Raw genomic sequence first — 14,050 nt, 5'->3', positions numbered from 1 at the left:
CACAATCTGCAGGTTAACTGTAATATGTCAGGTGTGTATTCAAACTCACACTGGGCCGTTGATAATGAGGGCCATCATCACGTTCATATCAGCAATGTACTCCTGCAGGTTTGGGTACGGCAGGTCCAACTCTGAGCTTCTGTTAACAACATTACAAATAAAAAACTCTCCTGCTGACATCATATTAAAACTTGTGAAAACGTGGACGTCTCACTTTTCCATTGTTCTCCTTGTGGTGTACACGTGCATGACACCCTCCACCATCCTGCAGCCATAGCCTATGTCGGGGGGCATGCTGGAAGGATCGTGGTTCTCGTAGGGGTGCGTTTCAGAGACAGGTGGGTGCACCGTGGCCTCTGCGTGGAGACAAAAAAAATCACGCTGTGTCACAGCTTTGAAGGAGGTGGAGAACGTTAATTCGAGGACAGTCTGGTTTTAAAAGCCTATACACGGTGACAGCAGGTTCACGGGTGGAATCGCAGATGGATTGTGAAATCACTGAATCTCTTGGTAAGAGAGTGAATCACATGACACTGGATATGACTTGGTAACCTGGCAATATTTTACATATAATTACCAAATTTGGGGATTGAAATGTGTATTTCATTTTCATTTATGCTGATGGTGTAGTTATGTTTATATCTCGGAAAAATACATACAAATATGTTTTTATTTCCCCTTTTGGTATGGAGGTGGCCACGTTGGATGTTTTTGCAGTGGACTAAATATATAATTTGTGTTTTAATGGTAACTTTTAATAGTAAATCAAATGCTTGGAGAGGAATGGTAGGAGAAGGGATCAAAACATAAAATTTACAGTAAGGTTGGATGTGGAAGATTCTGATGTACTGTCCTTACATGGAAATATTTCTACCTCAAAGGATTCTTCTATTTTGTCAAACACTTCTCATTTTAGATTTAAAAATTGTATTTGAGTTTCTTTAAAAATGATAAAATAAAATATTACTTATTAAATTGGAATAGAGTCAAACTTCAATCACAATATTGCAGGTGTTGAGTATATGAGGTTTACAAATGCACTGTCACCAAAGTGGGTCTATAAAGTAAAATGATTCACCTTTTTAAACAACGTCACTAAGTTGAATCTCCCTTTTCAGTGTATTACCTGGTGTGAGTGTGTTCTCTGAGATCTGCTCCTCATAAATGTCCAGGTCTAGAGGTCTTTCGCTCAGATCCTGCAGGTAGCGGGCAGTGGTCCTGTAGAAGGTCTGCAGCGACAGACTCATGTACTTCTGCCTAATGAACAGAGCCTTCACCACACATTTGGCAGCATCCAGCAGATCTATGAAGGGAACCTTGATGGGAAAACAACAGGAGCACAGACGGGTAAAAAAAAAAAAAAAAAAAAAACTCAACAAACAAACAACAGGACATTGAAAAGTGACTCAACGTGTCTGACTTACCCCACATTTCTCCTCTCCTGAAATAGTGACTCTCTGATACTCTCTCTCTGGGACCACTTCATGCTCCTGCAGGTCAGAGAACTGACTCTGCTCCTTTAATAACCTAGATGCACACAAATATTACATGCAGAAACAAGTTAGAACCCTTGACAAAAGATAAAGATTTTGTAAATATTGTCAATGATTTGACTATAAAATTAAATTGAACAAATGTAACCTAAGAGAGATGTGTTTCATATTTAAAAAAACAAAACATCTTTGTGTTTATCGTTCAACATTTGGTCATGATCTGTTCTGACGCAGATTTACTTTCTCAAAGGAAAACTTTTTATAACTCATTTTTAACAAACCACTGTGACCCAATTTTAGACATGAATCAGTAATAAATTATAGTTTTTATAATCTCATATCTCATATCGTATATTACAAATACACACATACTGTAAATATACACACATATGTACACTGTGTATATTTATATATATATATAGATATACATATACTGTATATAGATATAAATTAAAATAAATCATTCATCTGTTCCATATTTAAATAGACACATAAACGCCAAATAGCAAAACTGATTTTAATAAATGATGGTGTATGTTGGCCAGCTATATATATTTTTCACATGATATATTTCACATATATTTTTTCTGAACACCAGTCAGGAGTCATTTTTCTTTTTCTTTTTTATTTAAGTAAAAACTCACTCCAGATCGCTGGCACTGTCAGTCTTCATAAACTCCTGTTTGGCTCGTATGAGGATGTCCGGCTCGAACCTGAAGACAAAAATGACTTTAGTTCAATCAGGACAACGTCTGAACAAAACCACAGTGTTTGATGAAATCACTCACTTGACATCCTGGCTGATCTGTCTCTCCAGACGAAGACGTCTCTCCTCCAGCTGTTCAATTGGACTGTCCTCTGGGAATTCATAGGGGGCGCTGCGCATTTCACTCTCTGCCAGACTGCGGGAGAACAGCTCCTTTACAGAGACACACACAGTTACCAAAAATACTGAGAGGCCACAAGTAGATCTGAACTAAGTCAATATGAGATAATTAGAGAGCGCAAAACTGAAAAATGTTGAATTTATAAATATTTTGTTTTGGTCGTTTTAGTACTGAAGTGTCAACCTCAGCAATCTCCTTGTACTTTCCATCCATGGATGTGCGCAGATCTATGGACTGTTTTAGGGCCACTGGGATCCCAGGCAAGGAATGCTGGGTAGTTAGCAGATGGCGGGCACCACGGAGATCAACTAGAAATAAAGAGAAGGAAGAAGTTTGAGTCCAGTTTTCCACATCTGTTCGACCTATGAGTGACCAGTGACCAGTCAGGTGACGAAGCCAACAGAGAGTCTGTTCTATAAAAACACTTCCATCAGAGAAAGGCTAGAAACAGGAAACAGTGTTTCACTGGGATTGTGATGAGGTTGATTAAACACACACAATATTTTTTCATACCGAATATTTAGTATCTGTCTGCAATAATATTCTTCTACGATCCTGCTGCTAAATTATTAATGCTCCTGCTAAATATTTCATCCTCAGTGAGCTTGAGTGTCATGGAACTGGTGTCTCCATCAGTATTAATAGAGCAGACACACAAGGTGAAGAGGGGTGTACTGTATGACACCTGCAGCCTGACAGTCAACCTGTGAGCTCCTGTAATGTGCTGCGACAGAGGACAGGTCTGCCTGCCCCATAAGACTGCTACATAAAAACACACCAGATCAAATAGGAAGCATCACATCTCAATATTTGACACCAATATAATACAATGACATCATTTGAAGATCCTCCATACTGAGGTTTTCTAGTTGTCAAAACAAGACACCTGTCATAGAACTTTTTAGATTTACCCATGTATACCACTTTAACATTTTATTATATAGACATTTTGTTGTCAATGTTTTAAATTTGTCATGCTGGTTTCCATACAAAAAATAAATAAAAATGTTGCACCAATCAAGGAGCTGTACTACTACTTATTCACTTTCTTCTACTACTTACTTTGTGAAACACCACTGACGTCATTCCAGGACATGATTTACATAAAACAATAATATTGCAACCATTTTCTGAAATCATAAAACACACTGTATGGCCCTTAATACCAAGTAAAAGAAATCATTGCTTCCAAACTATTGGGTAATTTCTAATTAAAAGAATATATATTACTATGATGACATTTTTTCCTTTCAGATAGAATAATCTCTCCTCTGCAGATTGCAGGAGCAGGTGTGTAATTTTATCTCTGCAGTGTCTCATTAGGCCACATCAATGTGTGGTGATGACAGTAGACACGAGTGTGAAGGGCAAGAAGTAGCCGACAGCAAAGAGATGATCCTGGTCCACAGTCAGTCCAGACCGGTTCACTGGACCTGCTGCTAATCCCCTAATGGATGCTGTATCTGTGACGTGTATGGTTACACAACAGCTCATCTCCCTGCATTTACAGAGCTCACCACTCAGATATAAAAGTCTATTTTTTTAAACATAATCCAGTTGCCTGAAGCTTTAATTGACCCAGCAACAGCGGCTCAGCAACATTACCACAGGTTACAATGTATGAAAAGGGCTTTTTTTTTACGCTCTACTAGATATGTGCTGCACCAGCATGTTAAAGTGGGAGCAGATCGACACACAATCTGGCACCGCCATCAAAACCGGGTCAAAAAGTATCAGTTTGCCATGGGACTTCCACTGCATGAATATTTCAACAGCAATACACCATGAGGGGGAGGAGAAGAGACCTCACTCCAGACAGTCCGGAGTGAAAATGTCCCCTGAGCTGAGATGAGAAGAGGAGAGCCATGGAAGTCCAGGGACCAGAGGACAATAAACACTGTTGTGACATATTTACGTACACATATTTCTTCATCTATTACCCAAAAAAATCACTGATGTCAAAATTCCTGCACAAACAATAATGTCACCAAAAATACCTCTAGGAGATTACACTCAAAAAGATTCAAATCCATCTCTCCCATGAAAACCAGTGGTTAATGCATCATTAAAGATGTTCTGTCTGCCATTACAATACTCAATAATTGTACGCAGCCTGCAAAAATATGGCAAAAATCTATGATCTCATATTAGCATTACTACAAAGTATCTGTAGTCTTTGGTAGTTTCAATGATTTAAAAACCACACTATTATTTTTTTATTTATGTCTATTGTGAAAACATAGAAAAACATTTTCAGCCTTTAAATGTATTACATCATTTTGTTGAAACCCATCCTGACATTTGGGGACTGTGGGCTACTAAACCCAGAACCTTCTGTCCTGACACTGTAGCTGCCACTAACAAATAAATAAAACGTTAGACTGTTTGCCGTCTGTCTGTATTTTTCCTTTTCTCCCTGATTTTGCAAGCTGTCGGGAATTTTCTCATGTGGAAATGTTGAACAGTACACAGTTGATAATGTATCCAGTGGATCAGCTCACAGTCCTGTCTCACAGCAGCCTGACTACGGATGGAACAGAAAATAAAATTGTGCTTATAGCACCCCCTGTAAGAGAAGAAGAGGAACCAGCAACGCCAACCATAAAAATTGCATCCAAGATTTCACTTCTCAAAAAAACCTCACAGCCAAACCATGTCGACACAGAATGAGGTCAGACATTCATAAATCTAACTGAATCCCAGTGTGACACTTTTCAATACTGCTCTGGTGCTCTAGAGACAGTTCAGCGCTGAATACCCCAGTTTGTCACGAGAATAGAAGTTTGACCTGAACAAATAAGCAGTTTTTGAGTTATACCTTGATTCATCTCCTGCAGCTGGGTCCTCTTCATGGGGCCGATCTCCGCAGTCAGACTGGACAGATCTCCAGTCTTTCAGCGGGTCACATGGACAGTCATTGAAACAATTTACAGGCATGTGTACCGTACACCTGGGGTCAATTTAGACAGAACGATCCACATGATTCTCTATGTTTTTAGACTGGGAATAAGCTACAGTAGCTGGAAAACCCCCATCAATACACAGGGAGAATATGCAAACTATGATAATGTACTTACTGTAAGGCAAGAGCACTAACCACTGTGCAACTGCACACACTCCCTGTCTCTGAAGTAAGCAGTATGAAATCTGAAAAAATCTCTCCTACCTTTACAGTAGAGTTGCACGCGCACGCACAGCTGCCACTTCAAGTCAAATTCAAATACAATGTCACATCAAAATTGCTCTGCTCCCCTGAAGGAAGCTTCCTGCTTCAGCATCTCAACCTGGCTCTCAATCAAACAGCTAAACTCACTCAAGACGTGCCCTCAGGTCTTTGGTCCTGTCTCTGCAGCTGCAGTAACAACATGACTGCAGGCACGAGCTGCTCTTTCAGAGAAAACTATTTTCCATTTTTACACTCTCTCACTCTTGTCTGCTGCATCACAGTGAGCAGAAACTCTTAAAGTGTGTGTTACATGTTTTGCAGCTTTAAAAAAAAAAAATCAAAAAAATGCCGGTGCAGTCAGCACAAGTTTGATCGATCTGCTGGGCTTCTTTGTGCACAGTTGCACCTTTACACTCTCCTTTAAAAACACCCCTTTAAAGCTGGTTTTGTGGGGACAATCAATCAGCACACGTTCTTCTCGGCAGCACTGCAACGCGCTGCCTCACAAAGACCAGCAGAGAGAAAGGCACGAGCGAGTAAATGTGAGGAACAATGGGAACACAGGGAAGGGTTAAAGGCTGAGGATTGTTTGTGTGTTTTTAGGGATGCTACTCAAAGCTCAGCTTAACCAGCAGCTAGTGGAGGAAAAAAGGAGGAGGGGGGGAGTATAGAAGGAGGTCCTAGTGAGGAGATGGAACACGCCAAACCAGCGAAGCGCCCAGGATGACGTGTGCTGTCCTTTAAAGATGAGTTAAATAATATGACAGAGGAGGATGGAGACAACAGAAGAAGAAATACTTCCAGAATAAACAACAAACACAAACACTCTCACTTCTACCGCACACTCACAGTCACACAGTCTGATCCTGTCAGAGTCTGTCCCTGTCATACATACACAGAGATGGTCCAGCAGATCCATGTACTCCCCCCTTACATCCCAGTGAGTGTCGCCCACCCCCTCTGCTGTGTCTGCCTCCTGCTTCAGGACAGCTGTCTCTGCACTACAGCAGCCCCTGGAGCTGATCCTTCTCATTTAAATGCCTCTGACATCTATCTGGACTGTACCACAGCAGGAGGAGGAGGCAGGGGAGTCAGCCGCTGATGTGCATCCTCCCGCTGCCGGTTCCCTATGATGACCCCCCTCCCCATCTGGGATGCACTCACCAGCCGTGCCGTGTTTTGCAGTGGGAACCATGTGCTCAAGATGTTTGTGGCATATGTTTTGGTGTGTGAATGAAATGGTGCTGTCTCAGCGCTCGGGCCGAAGACGCTGGCTGGTCTTTCTCTCTGCCTGCTGAATGGTGCTTGTCTAAGGGAGATGTCTGTCTAATAAATGAGACTACGCTTCCATCTCGTCTCACATGAATGAAATTAAAGGGACAGCACAAGGTCTCCATTATGAAGGCAGCAGACAATTCCTCAACAGTTTTTTTTTTTGACATTTTTGTAGGTACATTTTGCAAGTCTCCACTGAGAAGATTTGGATTAGAGTAAAAATTAGGAAAATACTCAGATTACAAGTAGGGTAAGGATTAAGATTAGGCATATACTGTATCTGAGACAGGGCTAGGATAAGAAGTCATGAAATGCAGTATATCTATGTATGCATACAAAATGTAAAAAGATCTGTGTGAGACTGTGTGTGTGTGTGTGTAAATACCCCAGTAAAATGATGCAACATTGTGACAGAAATCACAACGTTCCCTCACTCCGTCTAATCTACAGTATGCAGCCATATCTCTGTTATTGTCCCTCAGCAGTGAATGGAAATGGACTCAGGTTGCTAGAATTTCACGAACTGACTGATAGAAGTGCTGAAACTGCAAATCTTGAAAATGTGCTATGCTTATAATTTAAAACTGGAAAATGTGATATGAGAATTTTACAACGGAAGGTTTCACGTGTTCATTTTTGGATTTTTGACTTTTTACCGACTGACCTAAAACAAGACAAAGGTTTCCTTAATTTTTAATCATTTCAGCTGCATTTTTAATATTTCTGGTCCCGTGTGGACCATTATTGTAAAAGTTGTTCTTCACTAGTTCGTGACTAAGCTTGAATTAATGTAGACTATGGCTCCCTCTATGGGTATAATGTGGCATCACACAAGTTCAACATAACGTCAATGCAGAACCATGACAAACAAAACAAATCCCTGGCGGTAATAAAAAATATATGCAAAAAATTACCAAGATAAGTAACATTTTGCTCAGAAATATTGAAGAATTACCGAAAGAGTAGCCAAAACATAATCAAAATAGAAGTAGCAAGAAATACAAAATAATACTAAATACTAGAACTACAAAAATGACCTAACATTTATAAAAATCCAAAAAATAAGCTAACAATAACGCAGCGTCCCCACAATACGACAATAGAACAGAGAGGAGATCCCACTCCATGTCCCCTTTAACACACTAATCATACTGTACTGTCTGTCCACACAGGGGACAGAGACACACTGAGTCACTGTGGACAGCAGGTGATCAGGGGAAAGTGTGTTTCAGTCACAGCTGATGACTAATTACTATCACTCTTAAGGTTTTTCTGTCACTTATGTTTGCTGACATTCCGTGGGCCTGTTTGGATGACGATCTGTGACACAAACACAGGAGACATCAACAGCATGTGAGTGCATTTAAACACCCACGTCATGGCAACTACACTGTGGCCAAAGGTCTACAATGACTGAATGAATGATTAGTAAATGAGCTTCGTTTATATTTACTGTACGTAGATGAATGAAAACACTTCAAGGCCCAATGAATACACAATTTGCCTTTGAGAAAAGTTTCTTTAGATGGACCTTTTTTGAACATACAATGAAAATTTCAGTTAGATTCTGTGTTTATGCCACTTAATGTAACTAAGTCGACGCCACAAATCCAAACATTTACATCAAGACACCGGTACTTCTCTGGATTTAACCCTGTTTAGGTGTGATCAAAAACAAACAACAGCCGAGCACACAGACCAGACTGAGTGGTGAGTGGGCGGTGCTTTAACATCACAGACGCAGGAGTGATGCACCCACGGCTGTTTGCTGTCAAATTCACTCCACACTTGCTGTGAAAATGTGCTAAATGTAGACGAGGCTGCTCCTCAGCTCTTAATGACCCCAGAGTAACAGCAGCGGTTCGACAGAATACTACAAACGTGTGGTCAAAATGCAAAGTTGTGAAACTCATTTGTGGTTGATGAGACACAGCTGCAGTGACTGAACACATTCTATACTCCACATGCTGCTAAATGATGCAATTAACCCATGTAGTTCAACGTTTTCTTCTTCTTTTCCTCAGGAATCGATAACCAATCCTCCAACATGCTGAGCGCCAATTTAGGAGATGGTTAAACAGACTAATGTGATGCTATTATAGGAAGCAGCACAGGCTGGGAAAGCAGCAACATCATGCATTTGAAAATACAAAATGAACAAAACTGATAATTATTTAGAAATAACTGATTGTTCAATGAGTTGGTTTGAAATGATCCTTCATCACAAAGGTAACTGGTCACCTTGCACAAACAATATTCTGTGTGTGCATTTACAACCAGGGTTTGTAAATTTGGCTTCCACACATTGTTCCCAGAAGAACTTGACGAAACAAACAATGACAACTGTGAATTTATATAATCGTCTGTGAAGCGCTGCAAAGTCACTGACAAACACCGTCTGCAAAGCCTTACTACGCCTTTCATATGGCTGTGAGGCTGCAGAGCAATTTCAGAAATAACTACTGTCATCTAGGAGCTGTGTATGAAGGTACACACACACACACACACACACACACTGGAGGAAGGGGCAGAGAATGTTCCAGCCTCTCAGCTGTTTCTAAGTATAAATTCTGTCAATCCCTGCAGTCACTGAATTACCGTACTTTAACATCTGATGTTTACTGGTTGATAACAACAGCCGTGGGGCATTTGTACGCAGTACTTCACATAATACATGGCCGATGTGTGTGCAGCACAAATATCTAATATTTACTTGTATCTTTTTAATAGGTGGAGATATTAAAAAATAATACTGGATAATGTCATGTTCCTGCAGTAGATATTACTACAATCCTTCATGTGAACCTCGAACCTCCTGACAGGAAAATGAAGGCTGTGGTTAAATAAAAAGTAATTCCTTTAATGAATGAAAAACATTATTTTGAAGAACAGACGTGTCAAATTAAAGCTGTGATGTATTTAAAAAAAAAAAAAAACCCACGGTGCACAATGACAGCAGCCTTTTGTATAATGAATGTCCTTAACAACTGCTCCAGAGATGAGAGGAAATGAACAGAGTAAAGGTCTTTTTCGGCACCTGGTCAGAGGACCGTCAGACTGGCTGTGATGAAAGGATGATTAGTGTGTTCAAGCATCGGTGTGGGAGCTAACACTGGGCTGTCAAAGTCACAATACTGTGGGAGTTCACTGTACCACAGAAGGAAGTGTACATCAGGGCAAAGACATATACAGTATATACAATAGTATACATAAAAGTAATTTAAGAAATTTTAGATGAAGACAGTTCGAATAGAGAGGATTTTGACACACTATAGTTATAATGATGCTACATTTGAAAATTTAAATCAGGACTAGTTCTGCAATTATTTCAGTTAATGCAATTTACATGAAATATTCTGCAATTATTTCAGTTAATGCAATTTGAAATAATGAAATAATGTGCAAAACTAAATAAAAATTATACAACACTGCAAATATCTGCCTTACAAACACCTAAGACTTTTACTGTTTTTTTCTGATGTTCACTCATTTTAAAATAAAGGGATAAAAATAAAGAAATGTTTTTATCCAGGTCAGGTGAGACCTGCTTATCCAATCATTTCACAGTGAATCAAGTGTCATATCTACACACACGTTGGCTCCAGGAAATACAGCAACTTATAAAATGAAAATAATATGTTCAGAAATGTATTTTTTAAAAAGCAATGAATCGGTCTTTAAGCAGAAAACAGTTGCATTTGAGGTTAGTAGCAGGTTCTAAAATATTGGACAAAAAATAAAATAAATGTATGGAATCATTCCCAGAGAGTTCCCCTCACTGAACATTCATAATCAACAGGTTCTCACTTCTTCAAAGCAGTGAGGAATAAAGTCTGGATCTGACCTTCATATCATTTCCTCTACTGAATGCATGACGACACCTTTGATCAGTTCGTAGCTCTAGTCTACAACCTTTTTTCCTTCATGTCACCTTTGCTGTGAATCCCCCGACCTCGTCCTACTAACCTGTGGTGCTTGCGGTGTACTGCAGGCTGCCTCGCTTCCGGAAGGGGGAGAAGGGCTTTTTGGCCCCACTGGCCCCAGCTGTGGTCCCAGAGGGCAGGCTGGAGGACATGTTTCCAGGTTCTTTAGTTCAGGTCGGCTTGGATGGTCAAAAGGAGAGCTGAGTCAGAACAGAGCGCTGGAGAAGAAGAGGAAAAGAGAGAGGAGGCAGCGGAGAGGAGGGAGGAGGAAGGATGTGACACAGATGCTTGGAGCTAGAAGGGCTTTGACTGCAGTCAGTGTGAATATGCGTGTTTGTGTGCAGGGATTTCCAGACTGTTTTCTCCAGCGTGAGGCTGCAGAGCATCCCTCTGCAGCGAAACAAGCCCCGCCCCCTCCAACAGTCACCAGTGCATGAGCTGCAGTAACGATGGAGGAGGAGGAAGAAGAAAGGAGGAGGAGATGCTCAGTTCTTTTCCTCCTATACACACAGACACACGTACAAAAAAAAACAGTCAGCACACAGATCAGATGTTGCTATGACAACTACAAATCTGTGTGGAGATGTGTGAAAAGAAAAGTTACACTGCAAAATAAAAACAGTAACAATGATAACATGAGCGTTATCTTCTCCAAACCATCACACATCAACCCTCACACTCTTCTACCCTGTCTGTGTTCTGTCTCATTTTTGAGGCAAATATTCTGTCATATTAACACCAAACTTCAACTCATCCACCTTTGTTTTCTTTATCACTGCAAAACTTTCAACACCACCTCATGACCAACCTAATGCTGCAACCCTAACCCATCCTAATAGATGCCCTGTTATTTATAATTATAATAAGTAATATTACTTTTTATTAATTACAAGAAAACTTCAAGATACATTCCACTATAGCATTATTCGATTTGATTTAAACATGCCACTTATTACAATCCAATTCTGATAAAGAAAATTATAAAATTATGGAACAAATGTGTATCTTTTTTTATTATTATTTACTTATGATAGAGATTCCACAAATATTTCGCAAAAATATTAATTACTTTATTTCTTTAGACACAGAGAGTTGTCCTGAACTCTTCTTTCGCAAACTAAAATCTGTATTTATTGGCTGTTGAAGACAGAACATCAATCATGTAACGTTTTCAGCAGCGCTGCATACAACAGTGTGCGGGTCTTCTACCACCCTCTTGTGGTGCTTAAGTAGAAGTGCACAAATGGCGACTTACATGAGATGTGTGTATATACACAAGTTTTGTGGCATTTGTGTTCTAAAATTGGCCATTAGATCAAAAACTTTGTTTTTACTTTTCTCTGTCTAATTCTTATTCACAAATCTTCTGACTGAAATTGATTGTACTGATTGATTGTAACTGATTAATGTTTCACAAATCTTCTGACTGAAATTGATTATAACTGATTAATGCTATCAGTCTGTGTTTCTTCCTGGTTGTTTGATGTGACACTATTACAGTACCAGTGGTATCAGGACATCTGGTGTGTAGTTGTGGTGTCACCAAGGGTTCCCCGTGCGTCATCTGTGGGAGTTGACTCACTTATTTTTGCAGACTGGTAAAAAGCTTTGGACTAAACCACATGAGCTCATCAGAGGGTGGGAACCTCTTGTATCCGAGTCTGCAGAGGATTAAAGAAAATTACACATCAAACATTTACTTACAGTAAACAGAAACGTTGGAAAAGGTAAAATAAAAAATTCAGCTCTATTTTGTGCATGAGGCCATGACGACATTTATTTGTAAAGCAACAGTGAAAGAAATGACAAACATTGTTGATAAAGTAGCTGTGTCACAGGGATCAACTGTCATAAATGTTGACGCAGACGTAGGTGTGATTATATCAAAGCAGCTTTTTAAATGTTGTAGTAGAGGTGAGGTCCTAAGAGTGTTTTCATGCTTTCATGCTGTTTCCCCCAAAAGACGGCGTGTTAAGCGCCTGCCTGTTGGGTTGATCTGAGGCTCTGTGGTTAATCTTGTCAACAGATCAGCGACACAAGGACTGAGCACTGAGTGGGTCTACGCCATTCACCGCCTAATGGGATTGGTTGACATCACTAAATGTTCTACTCTGTTTAGCCTGCTTGGACGCCATCAGGGATTTGGACCCCAAGCACCACAGATTCTCAACGTGGAGTTGCACGAGTTTAATAATGAGACTCACAGACATGACGCAGACAAAATGGAAGTTTGAAAAAAAAAGTTTTTCTGTTTTGTTATATATATAAGTATATATATAATAAAATATAAGCTGCTTTGACCTACAAAACAGAGTACATTTTTAAAAGATGGATTAGCAATAATTTCTTTGACCATGTTTTGTTCTTCACTCATACATGATGCTACAGTTTCTCTTTTTCAGTGATACCTAGTTGCTAATCCCTCACCTGCATGCTGAGCCTATTTGGCTCTGACATCACTAAACTACAGCTCTCAGACTGTCTGGGTGATGGCACCACCCAAGTTCTTTTCACCTGGTACCTCCTACTGCTACACACAAACAGGGACAGTCATAGTAACACCATCACTACACACATTTGTAGGGGAGCAAATAACAACGGGTCACATCTACCTGTGAAATGAGGATTGTTTATCTGCAGAGAGCAGTGTGTTGCAGCTGTCTCTGTGCAATTGACATCCTAATCTAAGCTGAAGATAAGAAGAAATAAAATATATTTTCATCATGAATGATAGCAGCAGAGAAGACAGATGAAAAAAAGAACAGAACACAGTGACAGATAAGAGAAACTCAGAAAACAGAGCTCACCATGTCCACGTGACCGACAGGGCAGGATACGTCATACAAAAGCAAAGCAACGTGGGACCAAAACAATGTCTAGCACAAGTAACACACACGTAATACGTTGAATGCGAGCAAATAACCAAAGAAACAAACAAATCCAACCCTAAAGCAAAGGCGATATATTATGAGAAGCAGTTAAATATCCAGGAGAATACGCCCACACGGAGTGGTTAGCCGTGAACATTGTTCCAAATTTCAAACACTCGTATATTTACACTCACGGCTTTGAGTTTGTTTTTTTACCCACTCACACTAAGTCTTTATTAACCACCGACCTCTGCAGCTGTCCACGGTCTGTTTATACACGGACCTGAAGAATGTTGCTTTACTTACCGCAGTTTTCGCTATTCAAACTGGAGCTCCTACTTTTAACTCCCATGATGCATTGCGTCCTGCTAAACCCATATACGACTTTTGTGCTGGTACGTACAGATAACATAAAGTAGGTGACTTAAATGGCAGT

At 40.0% G+C, this 14,050-nt stretch overlaps 1 protein-coding gene across 2 annotated transcripts; it reads right to left on the bottom strand.

The window, feature by feature from the left end:
• On the bottom strand, window positions 1-13,999 carry LOC103384814 (AMP deaminase 2). 2 transcript variants are annotated; one of them, XM_017036223.2, is made up of 10 exons: window positions 13,921-13,999; window positions 12,248-12,405; window positions 10,788-11,244; window positions 2,564-2,688; window positions 2,282-2,412; window positions 2,138-2,206; window positions 1,425-1,527; window positions 1,127-1,316; window positions 215-356; window positions 1-139 (listed from the first exon to the last, which is right to left on the bottom strand). In XM_017036223.2, exons 3-10 carry the CDS (start codon window positions 10,894-10,896, stop codon window positions 46-48), a joined length of 963 nt encoding a protein of 320 aa, XP_016891712.1. In that variant the 5' UTR covers window positions 10,897-11,244; window positions 12,248-12,405; window positions 13,921-13,999; the 3' UTR covers window positions 1-45. The 2 variants fall into 2 exon arrangements, with proteins under 2 accessions (XP_016891712.1, XP_008316707.1); XM_008318485.3 differs by having other exon boundaries at window positions 12,327-12,405.
• Window positions 14,000-14,050: the final 51 nt, after the last annotated feature.

The sequence above is a fragment of the Cynoglossus semilaevis genome, chromosome 10 (assembly GCF_000523025.1).
Source record: "Cynoglossus semilaevis isolate Cse_v1.0 chromosome 10, Cse_v1.0, whole genome shotgun sequence".
NCBI classification, from domain to species: Eukaryota; Metazoa; Chordata; class Actinopteri; order Pleuronectiformes; family Cynoglossidae; genus Cynoglossus; species Cynoglossus semilaevis.
Note: the sequence above shows the minus strand (reverse complement) of the source record. Positions and strands in the feature narration are given on the sequence as shown.

Excerpts from the sequence above, each read along its gene's own strand:
- LOC103384814 (XM_017036223.2), bottom strand. The coding sequence starts at position 10,896 with ATGTCCTCCAGCCTGCCCTCTGGGACCACAGCTGGGGCCAGTGGGGCC. Across the intron at positions 2,689-10,787 it reads GTACACCGCAAGCACCACAG|TTGATCTCCGTGGTGCCCGC; the intron begins GTTAGTAGGACG and ends CTTTATTTCTAG. Across the intron at positions 1,528-2,137 it reads GACAGTGCCAGCGATCTGGA|GTTATTAAAGGAGCAGAGTC; the intron begins GTGAGTTTTTAC and ends GTGTGCATCTAG.